The following is a 25820-nucleotide window of genomic DNA, read 5'->3' on the forward strand; positions in this document are numbered from 1 at the left end:
TCACAAACTCAAATGAAGGTACTTGCGTATGCTTTTCTGTATGAGAGAAGTCTTTGCTCCTAAAGGAAATCTGAAAAACAACAGTCCAACAACCATCATCTCTCAGCCAAATTGTTGGCTGTCCAGATGCCACAGAGATGGGTGTAATATTAAAATAGATTACTCTTCCCTACAGGTTCACATTACTAGCAGTAAAGTTCTGGATAAGTACTGTAGTTCCTAACATCTGACTAAACAATCATGAGATTAGAACACACCACACTCTTTAACAGCCTCTGAAACTCCAACAGTAAATCATTCACCAGTGCTAACAAAAATTCATGGGCAGGAGCACAATTTGCATGAAGCTACATTTTGTTCTTGGCTCAGAGATGTAATTTAATCAGTCTCCAAGGTTTTAAGATTAGATTTTCAAATGCAGAACTCCTGCCTACCCATTAATTTTGTAGGAACATGTTCTGGTGTCATTCATGGGGTCCCCAACACACAGGATGACAATAATCCCATTATCTAGACTGCAGAGAATGACTAGCTTGGGGAAAATGCACACATTACTGCTCTTCCCAGTTACTGCTTAAAAGAAGTGCTCTGGGGAAGTTTCTGCCTGTCATAAAACCTGATCTACAGAATAGTTGCTCAGAGTGCATGAACACTGGCTTCCTTAAGTTGGCCTACCCCGACTTGAAGGGCTGATCCCCAGGAGGCAGTGGCTGCTCACTCTAAAAGCTCATAGTCATTGTCATGACTGCTGAGCTAAACAATGCTTGGGGAGTTGCTTTGCTCTGTCACTGTCATGTCTCCTAACCCTCCGTGCAGAAATCACAACTGGTTACCCCTTCTGCAAATCAGTGAGCATGGCTTGGTTCAGACCACAAACTGGTCTGTTGTAACAGTGTGGGCTTCTGAAGCAACCAAAATGTTCAGTGTCATTTTTCAACACATCCTTGTGAGCCAGCCCTACCTCCATCACAGGACACTATCCCATCTGGTACCAAACATGTGCTTATTGGCAGCTCAGCCTTCCCTGCCTCTATGTGAAGGCCCTGCTGCTGAGGAGTCAGCCCTGTGGCCCTCATGGAATGAAAGCAGTGTGCTAGGTGGACCCCTCTCTCCCAGAAACATGCATGACAAGAGTTTCCCCTCATGTCCTGAAAGAGGACTGCTTTTCTGAGGCCACTGGGCTTGCAAGAGGGAGGAGCAGCCAAGCCAGGATTAGCAATTTACTCAGGTTTACTCAAATGGTAAAGAAATGAATAGCTGAGTATTTGGGCTCCCTTCTCAGGAAACATTAGGAGCCCAGTTCCCAGTGCTGAATTAATTTACTGGGCTGCACTTCAGACAGCATACAAGAACAGACTCTAGCTGGTGGCAACCATTAATATATATGAGAAAAAAGTGGTAGAGGCACTGACAGAGGTGTCCAAAAGTTGAATGCTACTGGACCTTTGTGTGAAAATTTTACACCTGACTAACAGCTATGCTTATACAACAGTAAAAGTGGTTTGCTTTTTAATTTGCCTGCCCGCCTTCGCAACAGCCTGTTGAGGGCCTGGCCAGGAATGTCGTGCATTGTTCTACACCACCTAACAGCTTGTGTGGACATGTGGTATTTCCTATATTGCAACAGGTTATCTCTCAGCCATACTTGCAGACACTTGTCTAGATGGAGAGGGAGCTGTAGCCTTAGGAAGCTTCAAAAGCCAAAGTTTTTAAGAGGCTTACTGTTTTTAAGAATTCACTGTAACCCAGTGAAAAGGAAGGAAGCACAGCTGCAGCTACATCACTTTAATGCGGACACCCAATGGATATTTGCTGCAATCTTTTCCATATATTAAGTAATATTGATGCAAACTACTTTTGTGGCATGCTTGGCTTTGTGAAGAAACTCTCTGCCCTGCACATTTATTTTTATTGTTTTTGTTTTACTTGATACATATGGGAAAAGGCAAGGAATTGTGTCTTCCTTTTACGATTTTATTATTACATTACAATAGGTGAAGCAACAATATTTCTTACAAATCCATTTCTAAGAAGGCAAATTTACTCTTGGTTTTAGAAAAAAACCCTGTAAGAAGTTTTGTCTCTGAGAGCAGGAGAAATAGTATGAATATTTATAGCCTTAAAAATATCATTGAGAGGTATTGGGACAGAATTCAAAAGAGTCAGAGCAGAAGATGACTCATTAATGGCTGTAAATGAAGCAGTTTCCTAGCAATACAGTACTCCAACAGTACTCACTTAGAGCCCCTGATAAGGGATTTTGTTTTTAAAGGCTTGTCTTTTTCTCAAACTATACCATGCTACTCCAAAAAAAATGCCACTCCCTGTAAGATTTGTTTCTGCTGAATCTTTAGCTCATTGCCACTATGACACTGCTGAGCTTGTATTCATACATGAAGGGTAAAGAAACACATCTGCAGAATGCAGTCCCAGCCCACCTTATCTGATTGCTTGAATTCATTTTGCTTCCAGTCTCCATCTGTCATCCAGAATTGCCTGTCTGCAGGCAAATATCCAGGCTAAGCTTGGGTGAAGCTCAAGGAACAGGGCACTTACACACACAGTTTCCTCATGCACTACTGCACCCAAAGCCAACAGCTGTAAGTGGCAAACACCTTGTCTCTGCCACAAAAAACCCCCAACTCTGATAAGGGAGTCTCTCTTCATGTAATGAAGAGCACCTGACTTGTACAGCACACTGTCCAAACCAATAATGTACAGGTCTCACCTGCATTTGAAATCAGAGAAGGAAAATGATATGCTATCATTTTCCATGGGAAATGTTAGCTGGTAGGTGAAAAACCCTTGTCTGGGGTCTGTTTTCTCTGTATCTCTACTGTCACAAAGAAATAGCTTAGACCCTGGACATACAAATCAACCAATGATGGCCTCACCAATCATCAGCAATCAGCAGCAGAAACTCACTGACTGCACGCTCTTACTCAGACAAATTTGAATGAGTGCTTTAAATGTCTTTTATTAAAATGTAAAGTCATTCAGTATCTCTTGACTCTCCAGTGTAATGAGAAGGAATATAGCCAGTTAGTGGATTCACCTGCTGTACTGTCATAGAAGTATAAAATCAGAGTAGTTTGCGTTGGCAGGATCCTTAAAGATCAATAGTTCCAACCCACTTTCCATGGACAGGGGCATCTTTCACTGGACCTGGTTACTCAGAAAGCCTCACCCTTCCTGGCCTTGGAACACTTCCAAGGATAGGGAATCCACAAGCTTTCTGGGCTACAGGTGTCAGTGCCTCCCCAAACTCACAGTAAAAAATGTCTTTCTAATACCTAACCTAAAACTACCCTTCTTCAGTTCAAGGAGATTCCCCTTGCCATGTCACTCCACACCCCTGTAAAAAGTCCTTCTCCAACCTTCTTGTAGCCCTCCCTTCAGGCACTGAAAGGTGCTGTAAGGTCTTCCCAAAGCCTTCTCCTCTCCAGGGTGAACAGTCCCCACTCTCTCAGCCTGTCTTCATAGAAGGGGTGCTCCAGCCCAATGATCAACCTAATGGCTCTTCTCTGGACTCACTCCAACATGCCCATGTCTTTCTTGTGTTGGGGGCCCCAGAGATGGACACAGTAGTTCAGGTGGGGCCATCACATGCTGAGGCTCGGCATCCTCTGAATCAACCACCCTGAAACCATCCTAGGGAGCTTAGAAGAGTGAAACTGTTTGACAGGCAAAGCAGTCTTTGGAAGGCTAAGCTTTGAGGAAGCCTGCATTGCCACAGGGGCTTCTGAACTCTTAAAACACTAAGAAAACAGCATCTGCTCCACTTTGGCAAATCTTTTGATCCAGTACTATTCACACTGGCCAATGTGCCCAGAACCACCAAGCTGATGTATTATCTTTTCCTTGCCTACTTCAGGTATAAAGCTAAGGTCTTCATTTTTAATTTCTGAGGTAGACGCTTCATCATACTGCCAGATATTTTGCAGTTTGTTAAAAACCTAAGACTATTTAGCTTTAGCTCTGGCTATGTAGCTGAACGAAAGAAACATTTATTTTTATTCCAACAATAAACAGGTTTTATTCTGCCATCCCACAATGAAGGGTGATTTCTTGCAAAATACTACGTGGTAGAAGTCAGTGGCCATTGGGCACTAGATATAAACTTTGTGAGGTTTTGGTAAATGTTAGAAAATGTTATTTTCAAGTGTTTGGATTGAAGATGTCAATAAGGCTGTGGTACTCTGCATGCTAATGGTTCTTCAGAAACACAGCCTACTTTTTACGTAGCCATTTGAACTTTAAAACAAACATTAATCCCAGACAGCTTATCAGCTACTCTAACCTTCATACTTGATGTTTCTCACACTTGGTAACAGTAAAAAATTCACACTAAAATGCTTGTTGTAACAATACAGCAGCATGTGAACAAGACAAACATTTATCAGTGGGCTATAATGAAAAAACGCACAGAATATAAGTGGGGAAAAAACTCCTTGATCTGATACTCCTCTAATTTGCAATGGGATCTTTTTAATGTGGCTTTGCTTACTGAAACGTGTATGTCTTTTTATGCATTCATTTACACTGCATTTTTCCCCACTCTTCTTTAGCTTTACAACTCGTGTCTGTCCCACTTTTCATCAAAATAAAATCCATTTTCTCTTAAGCTGTTCATTTCTACTCACTCCTGGATGTACACATGAATAGCAAAAGAAGAAATGGCAAAGCACTGACACATCCCCAAATTAAAATGTCAAAGTAGGAAGGCAGAGAAAATCCTTCAGATGTCAGCAGACATCCCTTGTCTTTCCCCCTTTTGTACTCTACATCTAGTGACTTTCATGTCTCTAACTGGAAGTGCTTCTCCATTCCACACTGACATTTCCAAAACACAGGAGAGAAATTCCAGCAATGAGTGGTATCATTGTGACTGGGGAAGCACAAATGTGTGAAATACAGGTCAAAGCCTGTGCCCTGTCCACTTACGGTGAGTGAAGATGACTTGGTTATTTCTATCTTCCACAAAAAGGCACAATTTTAGTCTTTTTCATTATGTATCTTTTGGAGAATTTTAAACACTTTTTGGCACATCAAGCTCAAAAATAATCTCACACACTCCACATGCATCAATATCAAATCAATAGCAATCAGTTTCCCTTCTGACAGCTCCTCAAACCTTTTTGGGGGCAAAAAAACCACAGAGAAGTGAACTGGCAAAAGGCAGTTCCTGATTCAATGCTGAACTGATAAAGTCCAGCCCCAGAAAGTGAAATCCTAGCCCCAGTGAGTTTGGTCAATCAGCATCAGCCAAAATGTAAGTGGAGAAAATACTGATTGCTGCTCACAGGCAGCACTGGGTTGCTGGGAAAGCTGAAGGCTAGGCTCTGATCTGAACATTTTCTTTACAGAATAGACTGAAAATACAACTCTGACGGAGACATATGGCTCTGCAAATGAGTCCAGACAATTTGCCAGGCTATCTGCCACCTGGAACAGCTCCATTTTGCAAATGCTGGAAGGAGACATCACAGGTTCCTTCTTGACATCTGTGTGACTGTGGCATGGGGGCTGTGGTGATGCTGCTCTGCCCCTCTCCATGTTTCACCTTGTGCCCCAGGCTGGGGTACAAGAAACTTCAAAGGAGGGCAGGATTTCTGAATTTTAACCTGAATAACTCTAAAAGGTCAAATGTCTATTTGACTATGGCTTGTTTTGTCTAGCAAGGTGAGCCCTGACACAAAGTATGGGGGCACTGAACACCTTGGAAAGAAAAATCTCTTGCAGAGTCCATTCCAAACCTTCTGTGTCTTGAATGAAGGGAAGGCATGCCATAGTGCAGCAGAGAGCAGCCCTACCTACAGAGAGCAGAAGTGAGAGTTGAAGGACTGTGTTCAAATAGATTTTCGTAGCTGGTGACAATTAAAACTTTTTAACCTAGCCAACAAACTAGAGATCAAACAGTAAAAGCCTTCTTCCGTCTCAATGCAGCAAAAGCACTCTCCCCTGCAGAAACAAGGCACCAGTCCATCTTTTGGCACTGGTCATCAGTCACATATAGGGGGCACTTTCCACCAGACAGGAGGATAGGATTTGCATGCTTTGCTATTCATCTGACATCTGCTACACCAGTGCCTTGTTCTGCAAGTGCGGGAATGCCTCTGGTAAAGGACTACTGCATGCTTGCATAAGACATTCAGAGCTAATGAGGACAGCATCCAGCCATTCTTAAGGACTAAACTGCTTGAAAAGCAAATCTCTAAAATATTTCAAAATCTGTACTCCTTTGATGATTTTAAGTGTTCTTTGATTTTAGACAATAAACATAAGGTACCTCTGTTCTTGTTAGCAGTTTAAAAATGGCCTGTCTCCAAGGTTTACTGGTTAAAATCATAGCCTTTGGCTATCAGAAAACAGATATAAATTGAAAAGGGAAAATTAATTATGAAATCTTTATACCACACTCACACTTCATTCATACTTTAAGGAAAAAAAACACTGGTGTCTGTTTCCTTAAATTTTCTTCCTCTGTGACTCACAGCTTTCAGCTTTGTGTTACTCCAGTTAACAACTTCAATGCTTGTGTTCTGGTGAACATCACTTCCCAGCCCTCCAAGCCCCACTTGAGAGATATTACTTCGTACTTACTTTTGTTTTTTTGGGATCTTGATATTTTCCGGTCTGTTTTTTTTGGTTATTTCCTTCCCATTCTTTAACCATTTGAATCTGAGCGCAGGATACTCTGAAGTGGTTTCACACCTTAGCACTAGCTTCTGACCCACAGCAGCCTCTTGGTTTTTCATTTCCTTCAATTTGAGGGGCACCGCTAAAGAAATAAAAGAGTGTGCTGGTGATTAGGCCATCCTCAAAAGGGAAAACATCGCTTACTCAAGTTGAGCTAGGCAAGTCATGGAGAGCAAAACCCCAACCAGACTAACAATGCTTCTGCAAAACCCCATGAAAAACAAGGATGTGTACTGTCCTTAAAGCATAAGGGCACATTTAATGACAGCCTACTTTGACCCTTTGGAGCTCTCCTACGACAGTCTTACAACTTGCAAGCCGCAGCGAGAACCAAAGTGCTGCTTCTGAATACAGCATGGAGCACTAACAACATTATTTGATTGTGTGCACCTAGGGACAAGACAGCACACCGTGGCAGGCACCTCTGGTTGGTAACACAGAAAGGCAAAGGGAGGGTATCTTGCTGCTTTACTAATTTCAATTGCTATGAGTCACGGGCTACCCAAAGGCTCCAGGTGCAACTGATCTGACACAGAGTTAAAAGCATAAATATAAGCTCTACAGCCTCCCTCGTCTCAGGGAAAGGCTTTTGCTACAGCCAAACATTATAACCCACATTATACACCTACCTCAAACCTCAGCTTGGCCATATCCTTTCCCTGAGGCAAAAGACAACAGGCTTGGAAGCCCATCAACAGAATCAATATCAATTAAGGGTATTTTGGACCCAGAAGGGGACACTGCATTGAAAAGGCTCAGCCAACACACTTAGGGTTCCAGCTGATGCATCTCAATTTCTACTGTGTTGTAGCAATAACGTTTCTTGTATGTGTGAACCTCAAACCATTTCAGGCTTTCTAAGTTATAGACCTCTAATATTACACATGAGTCCTGGTCTTTGAGCACAGGCTTCACAGGAAGATGCAGTCCCTTTGTGAGATGCTACCCTTCATTTGACCCCGTGTGCTAGCTGTAAACCAGCCACTTCTGTGCTCCAGTGTATAGGCAAAACACCTATACTTGACCTTGCTTCCCCTGAGGCTTAAGATAACACCTTTACCACACAAACAGGGAGGGCTAATATGGGGTACTGCAGCTGGTCTGCTGATGGGTGATAGCCTGTAAGTCCATCCTCGCTCAGCTGCGCCCTGCCTGAATCTCCAGGGAGTCACTATTGCTGTGCAGTACCTCCAGCTGCAGGGCATTTTGTTTCTTGAACAGTTGTAATATTGTCCAAGGACACAAATGGCCATCCTGGTCAAATGATTCTCCATAAGATGCAGACCAGGAGCACCCAAAGAGACACCAAAAGGTCTCCAACAGAGTCCTGTGCAAGAAAATGTCCTAACAAACTGGACACTCTTGATTATGTTTTGGTATATGTTCCTCGTGCGTTTGTGGGGACTTGCTGATCAGTTGCCCTTAATTATGATTCCAATAAGACAAAAAACAAGCAGCACCATCACAGCCATAATTATGAGAAGCCTGAATAAAGAACAAATATGCACATGCCCAGTAAGTGTGTGACTGTTGAAGGCAGCAGCATGGCCTGTCCCACACGTAAGGCAGCCTTCCTCACCCCAGGAAAGCCCAGGGAAACACTTAATTCCCTGGAAATTGAGCCCTGAGCGGCATAAACAGTGGTAGTTGGGAAAATGTGGTCTGCAGTGAGTGACCAAATGAAGTGATGCTGCGACACCAGCAGAAGACAGAAGAGGGACAGAGTAGTCTTCCATAATTAAAAAGTGTCTGATTAAGAAGAAAGTGACAACCTTTTCTGTGTTCCTCGGCTGGCGTGGACAACAAGTTTGTGAAAGGAAGCGTTCTAGACATCAGCAAAATGTCTGAGAGGGAGACTTCTCTGGGAATGGCATCCATGGATGTTGTACATGTGGGGTACATGCACAGCTGTCAGGGTGGCATTGTGATGGATCAGGTAAAGGCCCAGCATTTCATGACCAGAAAATCTTTTCATATGTTGGTTTCCATTTTCTCCCACTCCCCCGGATAATTTTGGAAATTTCAGTGTGTTCTCAAAATGCTATGAAAACAATTTTTGATTTTGGAAAAACAAGTGCCCACACACCATCCTGAAACCAATATGTTTAAATACATACACTTTTATAAGTGTGTGTTTGTATATATATATATTAATTTATATAAGAACACACATAAGTATTGTCTGAATATAAATATTATATTTTTAAAAATAATAATATTTAAAAATTCCAACAAAAGTAATTAGCATTAAGTAAGAGCCTTACTACTGAGGCTTGTGCTGACCATTTCATTCTGTCATTAAAGAGTTAAGGTTATAGTCTTTTGTCACTATGTAAGAAAATGAGCTGCAGAGGTTTGAAATACAAAGGCAGTATTTCTTATTTTACCATATTTCACTTGTTATAGTCCTAGTCCATATCTTGCATAAATTAAAAGCATAACCACAATTGCAAGGATGAAAATTTTTGTGCTAAAGACTTCAACTAGTTATTGGTTGTTCTTTCAACATAGCAATGTGAAACTGGGAATAAAAGAGAGATGCCATTTTGTTCCTGATTTTTATTTTAATTCAGTATTATCTGCTCAAAATGACTTGCAGATTTTTTCCTCCATCAGAGCTGTCAGTGAAAAAAAGAAAAGTGTTAAATTAATATGCTCAACTCTTGCCATAATTCAGGAGTTACCGGGAAACATAAAAGAGGATTTAATCAATGGCAGTGACCCTCACTAATTCACAGTAACTCGCTGTCCAAGCATGCAGGCTCTCTAGGGAACACAGTAAAAGCTGTTCACAGACATGACAGAAAGGAGATTGTTTCTTTGGGTTTTTTTTATTCTTTTCATTTACACTACGTTTCTTTCCTTTCAGTCGCAGTTTCGCAAAAGTTAATCAGACCTGCCAGGCATATGAGAAAGCTTGTGCTGATAAAACTACAGCATTGTGCACTTGGATCAAGATCAGCTACAGCTTCCACTGTTGCAAGAGGTAACTGACTTTCATCACAGTCTGTGCCAATTCTACGGTGCTGGTAAGACAGGACCTTGTCTGCAGGGTAAAAATGCTTTTAGAAGAGACAAAAATGGTTATAATGATAACTAGACATGGCTCCCCCTGACGCTGCCCTCCCCTTGCCGCTTTACCCCTTCCCCCTTTGTCCTCACAGCATCTCCTGCCAGCTTGGCTCCTTTCCACTTCTCCTTGCGGTGCCTGTCACGCAGGACCACTCCTGCCGCTGGCGAGGCTTCTGCCCACTGTCTGAGGCAGGCAGGAACGAGGCAGGAAGGGCAAGGAAAACATTTTCTGCATTTCCTACATGTAGATGGAGGTTGAAATGCCATCAGGGACACAAGGATTTGGTCAAAATGAAAATGGAAGGGAGCCTCACAGCATTTCCTACAGGTCACTTTTTGGGCAGTGCTGTTATGAGCAGCTCTGGTATGGCAGCAGCAGGGCCCTTACACATGCCATCCATCACAGAATGACAAGGGCCAGGGAGCAAAGAAAACAGACAAATCCTGAAGAGAAAAAGCATAAACTGAGTGTGGAACTACCCTGAAAGAGGAGCTGCTTGAATGAAAGATGTGGTGGGGCATCTACTTTATCTGTATTCCTTGTGCCAAAATGCGGTAGGGCCTCATATTTAAGAGTCAATTAGACACACAGAAAGGCACCCAGGCTTTTCACACTACCCAGTCAGGATGTCTCTCTGTGACCCATGGTCCTCCCCTGCTTTGACAGACTTTCTAAGAAAGCAACAAGGGTGGTAACAGTGAGAGAACACAAAGCAGTGGACCCGTAGTGTCAGCAAAAGCCTCACACGGTTGGAAGGGTTTAACAGGCAAAAGCAAGCAAGGTGTTAGATCTTTCCTTATTAAGATGGCTTGAATAGCTGTCATTTTGTTAGCAATTTTTTTCAGAAACTTATGTCTGCTGGCCGGCATAATATCATTGCAGATAAGGAACACGCATTTCCATATTCTCTCTGCAAAAGACTCACTGATAATGTATGACTGCAGATAACTTCTTCTCCCCGGACTTGTGAGTTTGGCAAAGAACATCAATCTCCTCACTTTCAGTATTTGATTGTATAGTTAATCTGCATGGAAGCTCAACACATTGAATAAATTAAACAGGAAACCTGCAAAATATTATCACACAACCACACTCAGCTGAAATTCCATGAGTGGTTGTTTTTATTTCCTTGTCTCTTCTTTCCCTAGGAAGGTGCAAAGCCTTTTGAGAGCCTGAGCACAGGAATCTATTAGGCATGCTTACCAGTAGGCACATGTGCAGAGTTTGCTGCACAAAATTGTGACCAACAGCTTGGTGAGGGGTAATAGAAGCCACCAGAATAACACCCATTGCCTTGGCCTCAGACTTACTGCCTTTTTTTTTTTTTTTCTGCATAATGCTCAAGGCAGGGAAGTAATGCAGGACAAATTATATTATTTCCAAAAGCCTTCTCCCCTTGCATATGAGATTATAATCAAGGTCAGGCTTATCATCAGCAGACCAGGTCTTCTGAATATGTAAGCTACACTTTAAAATGTATACTGCTCCAACTTAGACAAAAAGCCTCCCCTCGAAGCCCCCAAAACCCTAACCAAACAAATAAAACAAAACCCCAAGCCAAACAACAACAAAAATCCACAAACAAACAAATAAAACCCACAAAAATTTGCATTGCATCTCTTGGTTTTAATCTTCCTATTATTCTCTCAGGCAACATTTGAATTTTAAACACTTTTCAAAATCTGCCTACTTCCTGCAAGCATGCTGAGTCTCTGTGCAGATTACCTACATGATAAAACACTGTGGGTAATGATAGGAGATAATCCCAAACAACCAGCTCTCCAAAATACCACAATAACTGAACACAAGCTGAAGGACTGAAAAACCAAACAAATCATTTAGTTACTTAATGGGAATTTATGAATTCTTTTGAAAATACTGCCAGATACATTTCAGCTCTGGGTCTTGATACTTGAATACTTGTGTCTGTTGCTGAAGAGCAAAAGGAAAATGCAAACCTGACATTTGTCTTGAAGTACACATAAAACCAAGATCCACAGAATATCACCCATTCTAGTGATGTTAAAATGAAAATTTTACAAAAATTTTAGGTATTGCAAAGGCCAAAAGAAAGGGGAGCGACAAAGCAATGGCTAGCAACATGGTCAGGAGCCAAGAAATAGAGCAATAGAGAGATACAGCACTACAGCCATGCTCTTTAAACACTGGAACAGCATGGAACCAGCAAATGCCTCTATAAATCAGAGTAACTACTCCCAAAAGCCAGTACAAATCCAACCGCTACTCTGATAACCTGATGGGTTTAGGTATGATGGTACTGAAGTCTCACTTGGTCCTTTCAAAGTAATGCAGCACCAACAAACCCATAGATCTGTACCTAAAATATTTGTTTATTTGGTGTGAGATGCTTTCAAGTGCATGCTATGTCATGCCAGTGTTCCTGGATATTTACTCCTAGCCAAGAAACTGCTCTGTGAGCTTGCATTAATCTTCTCTTTGTTCTCTCTGTCAGAAGCCCAGTAAACCCCTCCAATGAGAGTACCATGGGCCAATTCATAATTTGATCTTGGGAAGGCAGGATTTTCAACAGGACACTGAAAATGGGCATATGGAAGAAGTACTATGCACGTGGAGAAGGTCTCATTCCTGTTCCTCCCTGCCCCACCTCCACTCGACAAGCAAAAAGCATCTCCAGTGGAGTGAAAAAGGATGGTAGTGACAAAACAGCATGTCTAGAAGTATTGTGTCCAGGAGCAAAAGCCTGAGAGCACCCATTTATTCAGTGTAACATGATAGTGACAGGCTGTTCATTCTCCTGCAGACACTCAAGATATCAGTTTCTGAACTTAGGCCTCCTCAGAGACAGGGAACTGTGTTCAAAGCAAAATGTAGGTTTTGCAAGAGAAGCTGGGTGTGAGTGAGTGTCTAACCTAAAGATTATGATTTAAAGGTCAACACTTAATTTATTTACTGATGATCGTGTCTGCAGGAACACAGTGCCTGATTACATTAAATACTCTCTCCTCTGATTCTCAGTGCTTCAGCTGACTCCAACTGGCTGCATCCCTGTTAAGCTTTGATCATCCTGTTAGACACTGTCAATATAAAAACCTGATCACACAGACTGAAAATGTGGGACAGTGTAATATCCACAATATGACATCCAACAAGTGATTCAGGGCAAACAGCTCGTAAAGTTGATGGAAGAATCTGCAGGTCCATATTTTACATACGCGAGTGTATCAAAGTGGACTCCAGAATCTTTACTTGAACACTACACTAAAATTACAGTAACTCAAAGCACAGAAATGCTGTGCAGGATAAATCCCATGGACTTCAAGGGGACTTGCAAGTACTCAGTAATTAAAATTTTTTTTTCACAAAAAATTTTGATTTAGGAGCTGAATTTCAGGATTGCAGCTTAAAGGAAGTTTGACTCAAGTTGTATGACTTGAAGTCAGATGATAGAAGGAAGTGCAATTTGCCACATCATACATACATCTCTTTCTTTGCTCTCCAGTGTAAGAATGTCAACCACTAATTTCTAATTTTGCTTGAAAAAAAGCCATTCAGTAAGTCACGAAACAGAGGGCAGTGCAGCTGATAGAACCACGTAAAAGCAAAGGCTGGAACTACACTGCTAACTTGTCTGGGTCTCAGTCTTCACTTTATGGCCAGAGTTGTAAGGTTCAGCAGATCACTGGACTGAGAAGCATGGAAAACTTAAACTTTAGGTTTCAGCTGTGATACTTGTGTAGCCACATTGGTGTGCCCTAAGATCATGTTGTGAAGAAAAAACCCAAATGAATGGTAAAAATCCAGAGGTTATTTCTCTGCATTAGTGACAAAAATCCAGTTCTTTGGAAACTCCCTTTTTTCCTCCCTCTTTTTGGTAGAATTTGCTTTTTTGAACAGCTTCCTTAGAGCTTAAGACTTTCAATCCCGGGGCCTGAAAGTGCTGCAGTCATCTCCTCCTCTCCCTCTCAAATTTCATATTCTCTGGCCCCCTCTTCTTCTGCCATCATCTGAAAACACAGAGATTCCTGTGTGTCAAATCCTGTAAGCTTTTCAGACCCTGTGAACTATATTATATTTTGAAACTCTTGTTTTCATCTCCTCTGGCCTCCAGTTGCTTCTCCACCCTTTCAGCGTTTCTCCACCATGCTCTTTCTCTTCACACTGCTCCAGCAAAGCTGGGATTCTCACATGCAAAGGACATGAGTCATTGCTTTGTTCTGATCCCCGTCATAGAGGCCCATTTTTGCTCCTGGTTTACACAGTTTTCTTGGCTTTGTAGCATTTTCTGATTCTGCAGTAGTTCCACTTCACAGACAAAGTGTACCATGCTGCAGCCAATAAATTGCCCAATGCAGATCTATCCATAGCAGGCTTTCACATGTCTAAAAACCTTCCTCCTCCTCCTGAGGCTATGAAAGTCTTAAGGGAAAGAATAACAATACACATCCAGCAACACTGCCAGCACACTTTTATGTCCCTGGTTAGAGGTATTCCTATTAAGTATAGCATATTGTCCCTACTCCTCCAGTGAGATCTCAGTCATATATGTATAGGAGAAAAAACCTGCATCAAGCAGAATTTAAAAAACATCAGACAATTTTATAGGCACAGGATTAACATAAACTTTCCCAGTATTATTTTCCATTTTGAACAAGAAAACCAGAAGGACCTCCTGTCCACAAGGATATCTTATTACAAAATGATAAAACACAGAGAGTAGGGAGTGTCATGACAGGTGAAATACAGTGGAAATGGTGGTCAGAAGGCAATTCCCCAAATGTGGAATGAAGGTTACCTTAATAGGTCACCACTAATCACCTCCCCCTGCACGGGTTCACAGAGCTAGAGTCACTGCCACCACCAATAAGGACACATGAGTAATCTGATCTTGGGGATATAACCACTGGAAAGAATAATTAGCATACAGGAAGAACCAAAATGGAATTCCCCAAAACGATTGCCTCCTCAAAGACTCAAACAATCTCCCTCTCACAATGTTCACACAGAGGCCAGCACTCTTCACAAATTAGATGAGAAAATGTCTGGATATCCGAAGGCACAACTGGAAGTTTAGGAGGTTCATTTGTCTTCTACTGTTCCTCCCTGCAAAGAACCACTTACCCATGTTGAAATTTTGGGGTGGGAATGTGGAAAACCAAAGCTGAAACCTGTCTGCTGGCTTGCTTGACATGAACAGAAAGAAAATCAAATCACAGAAATGAATTTGGGAAAAACAAGATTAATTGGAGCCTTAAAATGAAGAAGTTGCTGTTGCATTATTGGGTGCATAAAATATTTACAGCAGTGTGAAGAATTTTGAAACTTTCAAGACACTGATTTGCTAATGCACAAATCAAACTTAACACTGTGGGTATGGTTCCTCATTCGCCACTTTCCTTCCCCTCCTCTCATTTAAATTCCTTGTGGTCAGCTCTCCTAGCAATACTCCCTTTCTAGGATTTGTGTGGGTGTTCAGCATAGGCTGTGGAAAGATGTAGGCCTACAAAAACATCTGTGTACTAAAAGACTGCACAGAAAAAACCTCTGGAAAGCAAGGGTAGTTCTTCCACTGCAGCCTCAAATGTTTTCTTAATAATTTTCTTCTGGTGTTGATCACAGAGCAGAGCATGTGCCAGGCCCATCCCAGCTATATAACACCTGAAAATTCAATGTCCCCTACCTCTGCCTGCCTGCCTTAAACTCCACCAGATAGAAAAGGAATGGAGGTATTGCTGGTGCCTCCATGCCTATGTCGTTTTGAAATATGACTGCTTTTGTACCTGCACGCTAAAGGAAAAATCACAAGGTCTGATAATTCCAGAAGTGACACACCCACAGCAAAAGGATGTGCTCTTCCCCAGGGGCACAGCACAACTAGTCCAGGTCACTTCAGGTGACAAAAGAAGTGGTCATAACTCGGAAGAGTCTGCTGGAAAAACAAAAAACCTTTTTTATTTATTTTTTTTTTAACAGAAGGAGAGTGCAAACACTTTAGCCAATGAGACAGAAAACCATTTGCCTCATTTCAGGAACTAGGGAACTGGATACACCCAGGCACTGCACAAAAATCATGAGCTCAAACCCAGCTCAGCAAAAATTTAAACATTGCATCTAACATTATGGAGTTGCACAGTGTGCAGAGAGATCTCATAATGTACCCTTCAATATAATTTACTTCCAACATACTTGAACTCCATATTTATAGTCTGCAGCTATGGCAAAACAGAAATGGAAACTGCAGTGAAAAGGAAGCATTTATGTCACAACTGTTGAAAATGTACGTCCTATCTTCAAATGAAAACTTGAACAAAATTCTTACAAATACTGCTAAATACTTGCAATTGGGAACAGCTTGCAAAAATATATAATTGGAAGTATCTCCATTGGCTAAATTATTATGCAAGATTAGACATCCTTTTAAAGGTCAACCTCCAAAAAATCCATAACCACATGGTAAGTAAAGCGTGCAGAAACGTGCCATGGTGCAGCAATCACTGGAGGAGGGACAAGGCAAATTATGCACCTCTGAAATGGTTTTTGGACTTAAGACAAAAGTTTAAAAATTATGCAGGGAAAATGACATGACTCTTAAAAGTATATTCCAGATCAACAGTAGGTGCTGTAATTGCATACCAGGAAATGGGTATGAATGGTAAGAATGATCCATACAGGAGTGGAATCGTCACACAAATACAGAAAAACTGTGACACAGATCTCCAGGCCATCAAGTCCAGCCTGGAGCTTCTGGTCTATAACAAGGTAGCCCACACTGCCAGGTCAATCGTCTGTCAAGACTTCTCAGTGGCCTTAAAATCCCTGAGTACATGAAAAAGACTAAAACATGCATCAAACAGTAATTATTTAACACTCTAACCCTTGTGATTGTGGCCACCGGTAGCTACTGTAAAGGAGGAATTACAGCTTTTATTGTAGAAAAGAAACATTCCTTAGGTAGAAGCCACAGGTGAACCTTGTGGAGCAGCTCAAATATATGAAGGGCAGTAAGCAATGTGTACTGAGCCTTATTCCCCAATCTAGAGTCTCCATTAGCAGAACAGCATTTATATGGTAAATTTTAGTTAAAAAGGAGTTGGAGAATAAATTCCTACTGCCGGCAAAAAGAATACAGACATGGTAAATCAAGTAAAACTCCCTTCCCCCACTACTTTTTTAAACTCACAACTGGTTTTTGTGTGTCACAGTTTTGGATAAAATCACAGCCTGAAAATTGATTATTTCAATTTTCCAGTATCCAGGACTTTATTTTCTATATGATAAGAACTGAAGGCCCAGCACAGAACTAAGGTAAAATTCAGGCCCTGTGAAAATAAAATGCTTTGTCATTGATTCGTTACAGCTAGACTTTCAGCCCAGAAGATGGAGAAATGTGCTACAGTTTTACTGAAGGGAAAAAACAGAGAATTTATCTAAATCCAAATTTGCAGAGATCGAATTAAAACATAAGTAAATTACATTTAAACCAATGCAAAGTCTCACTGTGAACACCGATTTAAACTGATTTAAAGCCAATTTATGATTAAACTCACATTAAAATCAATTCCTTCATAAATTATGTTGAATCAATAAACTTCTGGATTAAATTAGTCCTAACAGGTCTTTCTAGAGGCAACACTCTCTCTGCTTCAACAGAATTAAGAAACTTGACTTTAATGACAATGACTTTGTGTGTTAACACTGATACATGCATTCATCATTCAGGGCAGAAAGACATCAATGTGATTATAAACTTCTGCACAAAAGGACTAATCAAACCAGTGTCCCATCCCTTTCTTAACCTCTATTTCATTTCATTCTCAGAGAAAAGACACTTGAGCACAATACAGTCATTTTTCTACTACTGAGCTGGAGATTTTTGTAGATCATCTTCAGTGATTTATCTGTTCCACATAATTTCTATTAGAAGTTTCAGTTTGTGGCCATTAGTGCAACAACAGGAAACTTTTTCTTTGCTTTTACTTCCTATCCAAGCCACCAACTTCAGCCATGGGTCACATGGACTGCATACACACAGCATGCAGCATAAAATGTGCTTTTTTGCTGCTGAAAAATTACTGAAGAGCACTAACAGAACAACTGCAAGCCAATCTGCAGCAAAGCTGTTTTCACAGAGTTGCACCAGACCACAAACCAGCTCTGTACAGGTTTGGACAGCTGAGCTGCAAGGAAGGCAGCAATATACATAATCCTTACTAAAACAACATAATAGAAAGTCTCACACTAGAGTACCTTGAGACAACTCCCCAGGAAAAAGTCCAGGTTAGGAAAAGCAAGAAGGTTCCCACCCTATGGTGCTGGCGTCACGCTGCAGCTACCCAGCAGATTGCTTATCTATTTCTTGAAGAACCAGAAAAAAAATAAATTCTCCAGCCTCATCACGTGTGGGTACTGTGCCTCTCTGAAGCTATCTGAAGTAACTTCAAAATCTGTTAGACGAGGGGCTGCTCCTTATCAGGCACAGGAGGGATGCTTCCCCAGATGAGATCAAGAATGAAAACAGAGTCAAATCTCCTTTAGGGACGATCTGCATAGTGTTCAAACTAATCCTTACACAGTGCAGTCTTTTCCTTCTTTAATTGGTCTTAAAAAAAGAGGAAAAGAGGAAAAGAGGAAAAAGAAAGTGAAAAGAGGAAAAAGACAGAAGGAAAAAAGAAGGCAAGCAGAAGGAAAACAGAAGGAAAACAGAAGGAAAAAAGAAGGAAAAAAGAAGGAAAAAGAAAAAACACAACCCCCCCCAAGCAACAAAAAACCCCAACAACAAAAATCCCCCAAAGACCAGTCTTTCATAAACCAAACAAAACCACATTATCCTAAAAAGATGGTATCATGTCAAGTTCCAATCAAAATTTTCATTGAAAATAACATGTAACAGGCAGAATGCATAACTTTCTCCCCAACTGTGCTGAACTCTAGGGGGTTGCCAATCATTTCTTTTGTGCAGATTTTCTAGAAGACATGAGAATGAAACTCATATTACACAAATAAATCAGAGATAAAAGCTTAATCCTACAAGGGTTTTGAAAAACAGGGGTTTACATGGGAAATTTATGCAATCCCAGCGGCAGAACTGGCAGGTGTATTAAGTTTCCTGTAAGACTCAGTCCTGCAAGGTGACATGACTACAGACAGCAGGGCTGTCTCACACGAAACCCAGTGGCAGGTAGGATTCACTCCTTGGTACTTTGGCTATTTTCTCACAGATTGTTCCACAGCACATGAAGCAATAAGCATACCTCTGCTTAGAAATGCTCATTTATTCTCTTTTGTCATGAGCTGTATGATGGTCTGAAGTCCATTGAGCAGACTGGGACTCTCTCTTGGGTCTCATTCACTCTTATGTTTGGGTATCACAACAGCCAGAATATTCCCTTATTAATTACAGTCTGAGATCCTGCCTACACACTGGAGGGAGGATATACCTCTGGGGAAATGCAGCAACACAGGGGCTGAAAACCCCTGTGCTAAACAGACAAAGAAGAGATACACCAAACCACTTCCTGATGGACTGGAACCTGGTTCCAGACATGTCCAAGTGTCCATTTCAGTATTTCCTTCTGCAAAATTTGTCCCACACTGTTAAGTACATAATAATGAAAGCTATGACAATGGAAGCCATAAAAGATTGATGGAAGAAGAACCACAGTAATATCAGAAAACAATGTTCATAAAAAAAGAACATAAAGGATGAGTTCACCACATCTGCTGAAATTTAATATCCTGAGTCCCCCTTCTGGCTGCAAAGGGAATTCTATGTAGGAAGTAACCAAGCTGGACACCATCATTGCAGGAGAAATTGAAACAATTAATAGAGCAAAATGCTCTGTAGATGATAAGCATTCTTCTTTCAGAGTATTAACGCATTCTGAATCTGTCTCCATCTACTGAGAGATGTCATAAAGCCCAACATGACTGAAAAACATATAATAAAAAACCCCAACAGTATAATTACACTGAAAGCCTACCGTATTTTTCCATTTTAATCACTGCTTCTAGAAAGAATTTAAGGCATGCTTTGAACTTTGCAAGACATTATTTCCAGGTCTAATCTTTTTTCCCACTGCTTAGTCCATGGGCTTCATGAATTTCCAGCAGTAAACAAACAGATCAAGGATGAAGGAAAAGCAGTATCAAATTAGTGTTTTCCTGAAGCCTACGAACAATCAAGCTCTTTGCGATGGAGGAAGAGGAAGTGACCACACACTGTGTGTTTAGGGATTCTCATCAACTCTGACATGAGTTGAGAGCGAAGAGAGGGGGGGTCTAAATCCAGCAAATCACCAACAAAGTGCACGGCACCTCCAACTGTAACCTCTGCAGACCTCTCCAGGGTTGACTGAATCCACACCTAACACAGAAAATAGTCATGGAAGCCAAGGTATCCATACCAAGAAAGGCAAATAGCTCCAGGGCCAGGTACCCTCTTTCTCACAATATTTTCATCCCAACCTCTCTCAGTAGATTTAAAAAAAAAAAAAAAAAGAAAGAAAAGAGAAGTTTTTAATTTAATTCTTCAGTATTTATCAGTACTCATGAGACGGCATTGTTTTTGGTAATACTGAGATGTTTGACAGCTGTTTATCCCCATGGCTTGTTTCCCCAATCTATACATAATTTAAATAATCAGGAGAAGGCACTGAACTTAAACAACAGGTTTTAACCATCTTTTTCTTTTCTTATACCCCAGTCTTTCTCCAAAAACAAAAACAAAAAAAAAGGAGAATGATTGTCACTGGCTTCTAACTCTTATGACACCCTTACTCATAATAAAGCACAGCCCTTATTTTCAATTTGATAACTCAGTTTTCCAAGCTCTGAGGATATTCTGTAAGAACACTATAAATTCTTACATTTTCAATGTTAGGCTGGAAAATAATGTGTTATCTGATGTATTGGTTATCTTATTGATTATTCTGCAGAGGGATAAATAAAGATCAAAATACAGAAAAAGAAAAGGACTTGGCATTAGCTGAATCTACCAGACCCCTAAGAGAGGAGAAAAGCAGAAGTTTTATTAAAACATGTTTTGAATTCACATTCAACACAATCACTAAACAAGTAAGTACTAGGAGTGACTTGATGAGTCACATTTGCAAAGAGGGTCATCACATCCTGAAAAAAGGAAATCACCTCAGTTTTAGGCACAGACTGAGAAAGAAAAATACTTTTTTTCCCCTGTTTTAACTCTTGTTCAGTAATTTCACTATCACTTGGTCATCACATTGAATTAGATGAAAAACACCAAAAAAACCTTTTTGCAATCAGCAAAACAGATGAGTCTAGCATTCAAAAAAGATCTCAGGCAGATGACATTTCTACACATTTAACTTTCCATGTGGGGAAGCTAGTTAGTAGGATGCAATGTGAATTTACAGAACTCTGGTCATTTTACACACAGCCACCTCAGGCATTGAATTCATATTGACTGGTGTGGCTTAACTGCATTTTAAACTGGAGTATCATGCTAGAAACCACTGACATGAATGGTCTTTCATTCACAATACTGAGTCCAAGTGAATCAGAGAAAGGTATACAGAGTTCTTCACATCGTGCAGGCACTCTGCCTAGCAGAACACTTGTACTGGACCCCTTCTTATGAGGTGTGATGTGAAATACTGTAAAACTGGATGGCTAGGCAGGGAGTTGTCCATCAGGGCTAAAATTCAAGAAAATCAGTCTAAGGCAGGCATGTGGGATGTGGGAGGACAGTAAAGCTCAGGAAGAAAAGACATCACCCTTAATAGAAGTCACAGTAGACTTGTGATGGAATACCTGCACAGGGACTGTTTGGAGTAGGAACAGAAAATAAGGGAAAAACCCTCAAAGTCAGCATAGTTTTCTCCCCAAGCCCCAAGATTCATTTCTGTGCAGATCCAAAACCCGTATCAAGACATGACAAATGCTGTGTAATGTGACTACTCAACTCTCCCACAAAAGGGTTCTCAGCACAACACTGGTGCATCTGGGTGAGGACCCAATTTCTGGCCATTCTCCTTGCAAACTGTTACCTGATCTTCAGCAGTATTTTTGCACAACCTATCTTAAAGCACTCCTCTTCCACTCCTGACACAAAGGGCTAGTCTCAGTACACCCTGTGGTGAGGAGGGTCCAGACAAGTCCTTTTGTACCCCAAGTGTTCACACGATGCAGGACTGCAGCACAGTGCAGACTGGTGGACAGAGAAGCAAGGGCACGCAGGGGACATTAGTGAGGAATTAATACGAATTTACTGAAGTTGTGCATTTTTCTTGTGTTCATTAAATCCAGTAAAACACTGAAAATGCTTTCCAAATTTGTGTGGCTGTGGTGCAATTCACTCAGAATGGTTCATTTCTGAACAGGAGCCTCCACTCCAGGCCTTCCTACAGTTGAACTCATTCACTTTAAATGTTAATATTTTGAATGCCTTGCCTGGACCATGTGTAGGACTGATCACCTGGAGGGTCTGTGCAAAGCAACCACTTGGCCACAAATTCACGGTTTAGCTGACTAATTTACTCTTATAGACAAGCCATTGTTTTGGCATAAAAGCCTGATCAACTAAATCCTATCCCTCTCTTAAATGCTTATTCAAAGTTCTGCTGTGGCCCATGACATACTGCAAGAGTTCTGGCTCCCAGCTCTAAAATAATTAGTCTGGGGAAATTAAACAGTGCTCTCTGTGCACCTGTGGCTGGCTGTGCTCCCCTGCCTGACAGCGGTGCCTCTCCCACACCAACGCATGCTGGCTGTGAGCACAGCTCCCAGGGCTGCCGTGCCCAGGCTGCAGCCTCCCAGAAACCCATCACGGGGAACGGAGCTATTTCTCATGAAGCTGAATGGAACCACTGGTTTGGCAAAGAAGCTGCTCACGAGGGTCTCTGCTTAGAAGATTTATATTTTAAACAGGCAACAGCTAATATCAGGGGGGAACAGATACATTACCAGCAAGTTATTTCCAAGCAGCTAATAACTGTTTCCCTACCCACCAGATCCTAGGATGCATTTTCAGGTTTGAACATAACATATACATTGTAAATAGCGGAAACATCTGGGGTTTATTGTAACACCACTTTGTTAGCCTTGGGCATTGTACAACTCCCGCAGGCCACGGTTCACCCTTGACCTGCCAAAGACGATTACTGTACTCAGGCAACTTCCCCTGCTCCACAGCTGCTTGCCTTCCCCTCCCCTCTGTCAATACTCACTACTGCTATCATTACAGCTACCATCCTAGAACAGCCAGTCAAAAACTGGGGTTGCCATGGTCACTGCATGGCAACAGCGTGGCTAAGCAGGCGAGGAAAAGATGATGAGGGTGGTCAGTGAAGTCACTTTGCTTGCTAACCCCAGGGGAAGTAGGGCTGCCCAACACCATCTGTATCGACAGCCTTTTTCCTCCCCCCCGCAAAGCCACCTTCCTTCTCTGTTCCACTCATCCCACCCTTGTTGTGGGTCGGTCACATCTCAGTGTCCCCCCTTTCCCAACTTTCAGTCTCCCACTGAGCCAAAAATGACCCTGTTCCTCCCCTACTCTTCCTGCAGCCTAATCTCCCAGACATGTCTTGCTCCCCAAGTTCTCTGCTCTCACTCTCTTTTTTTAGCTTTCCACTGAGGACGTCTCTATTCACCCATTTCCCACTGCTTGATGTCCAGCCCCACAAATCCCAGTCCTGTCCCTGCTTCTCCAACACTTCTCCTGTCCCCTTGAACATGCTCCCAAGCTGACTTCTCCCCGCGTTTGGGTAACATCTCATGTGTAATACCACAGAAGCACTGCAGGCTGGGCCTCCGGTATCCCCTGGCTGGGGCTAGAAACTTATGCAGGGCTCATCAGCAAAGGAAAGGCATTTTAAAGCTGTTGGTGCAAGACAGACTGCAAAACTTTTGCTGAACTAATGCAAAGTGTGAATCTAAAGTACTTCAGTTACACTCTGGTGGTGACACACCTTCAGAAATCAGGTGATCTTAATTCTCTCTGGTTTAGAGCTAAAAATAACAAAAAACCCCAAGTGGTGATCCAACATGACTTAATGCCTGCACTTTAGAAGCTCATTTGGATGAGCTTTCCAGGTGTCCCTGCATAAGCAGATCACTGACCACAGACGTTTGCCTTCCAAGCATGCGTAAGCAGTGCTGGTTTTGCCTCCATTTGATTCTCCCTGCTGAATGCCTGAACAAGTGGGTAGGGGAGCAGCGCTCAATAGTTCTGTTCAAAAACACAGCAGAAATAAAATATAACCCTGTGTTCCAGCAGCTCTGCCTGCTGAGGAGCAGACCCAGCAGCCTCCCAGCCAAGTCATGACCAGTCGCACCTCCTGCTTACACCTTACAGAGGTGTAACGCCCTCTCATAGGAACCTGCTGTTACAAGAAGCCTTCCTGAGAGGTAACAACCATTTCAGCCACAGAACATACATTTGCAGAGTGCTACAAAGCTTCTCTGGCATCCCTCCTTGATTAAAGCCTACTGACTGATGCTATATCCATCCTGGCCCTGAGAGCTCACATGCTGATTACTGGAGTAGAACCCCTTCTCTCTCCCTTCTCTGCAAAGTAGAGGTAAATTTATGTAAACAAATATCTGAAATGTATTGCCTTTTAAAAGTTTTATTACTCAGTAGTCTGGTAGAATCCTATTTCTTAGGAAAAGTGATATGTAGCATTGTCTTATTATTTTTTTATTTCTGAATTTGTTAAGTTCAATCTACTGATCAATTTAAACATCGTCCTAGAATTATGCTATGGTAAAACAAATGCACATGTAGAGAATAAATGGAATTGATTATCTTCTGGAATAAAAGGCCTTATTAAATGACGTATTTAAATATAACCACCCCCCCCCCCCAATCCCTCTCTGAAGGAGCACCTGGTAATTCACTTTTTGGATCAAATTGCAACTCCACAAAAACTTTATGACCTCATGTGGTCTTTCCACCCCCACATTCCTACCTAGAAACATTATATACAGCATGCTCCAGGCAAGAACTGAGTTAGAAATGCGGATGGTGATTCTGGGGAAAGAGATATAGCAGACACAGGACAGAAGCAGAGCACTGAGAACATGAGAAATAGACAACTCCTTAAGGAAGGTGCCCTGAAAAGCTAATAGAGGAATTCCTGGTCAAGTGCATATCCTCCCCCCTTGTTTGAAAAACCCTCCACACCCAATAATTTCCCGTGTCAAGCAGGCCCACATGCCCACTCTTCATTTCATCCTCAAGCATATTTTGGCATACATAAAAATGACCATTCGGATCAGAAAAAAAGCTAGACTAGCCTAGTATCCCATATTCAGCTACAGCTGATTATGGGTGACAGGAGGAAAAAAAAAGTAACCATTGAAGAACCAAGAAATCATTGGCTGTGATGCACTTGGACATAGCAAAGCCCTACAGTTCAGCAAGCTGCAGTGGAAGCAGGTACCACTGGCCAGGTGAGATGCTTGGGAGCCCTTGTGGTGTGATGCAGATTCAAAAGCTGCCTCTCACTCCTCTGGTGGGGCTTGGAGGTGGATAGAAACCTTGCCAGGCTTCTGGGCAGGACCTGGGTCTGGTGAGGTGCGGCTTTCCACTGGAACAGACTCGAGCACTGCACTCAAGCAGTCTTCCTGGACAGACATGTACTCTGTTGATGGTCAGGAGATGTGCAAACACCGTGAGGGTAATCCTGTCTTATGCTTTTTATCTTATCTACTCCCTGGTTTATAGCCAGCAATCACCACGGTTTTCCACATGGAAATAGCCTTACAAACTAAGTTCAGTTCTAAGTAGCTCAAGTTGTTCCTTATCCCTCAACTTCAAAGTGATTTACAGCTCTTATTTGTGCCTGGAGTCTTTGGCACTGATCTGAAATGAACTGTGTTTTGCCATGAAACCGATAGTGAGAAACATCATGAAATGTGCCATGAAACAAGGCAATTCTGAGGCTGCTTGATATTCCTTTAATCTGTTAAGGGAGTTGTTAACCAACTGCAGCTTAAAAAAAAAAAAAAAAATCAAAGTGAACTCACTCTTTCAGACATTTCTACACTTCCCTGCTGAGCCATGGTAAGATTTCTGCTTTTCCATGAAGAG

General features: G+C 41.8%; 1 protein-coding gene across 6 annotated transcripts in view; it reads right to left on the reverse strand.

Annotated features, from left to right (window-relative positions):
- Positions 1–25820, reverse strand: part of NRG1 (neuregulin 1) — a 432712-nt gene that overhangs the window by 236491 nt on the left and 170401 nt on the right. For all 6 annotated transcript variants that reach the window (XM_048291885.1, XM_048291881.1, XM_048291884.1 and 3 more), the window contains one exon: positions 6604–6781. In XM_048291885.1, the coding sequence (XP_048147842.1) occupies positions 6604–6781 (178 nt within the window). The remainder of the gene's footprint in view (positions 1–6603; positions 6782–25820) is intronic.

This window comes from Corvus hawaiiensis, chromosome Z (assembly GCF_020740725.1).
Source record: "Corvus hawaiiensis isolate bCorHaw1 chromosome Z, bCorHaw1.pri.cur, whole genome shotgun sequence".
NCBI classification, from domain to species: Eukaryota; Metazoa; Chordata; class Aves; order Passeriformes; family Corvidae; genus Corvus; species Corvus hawaiiensis.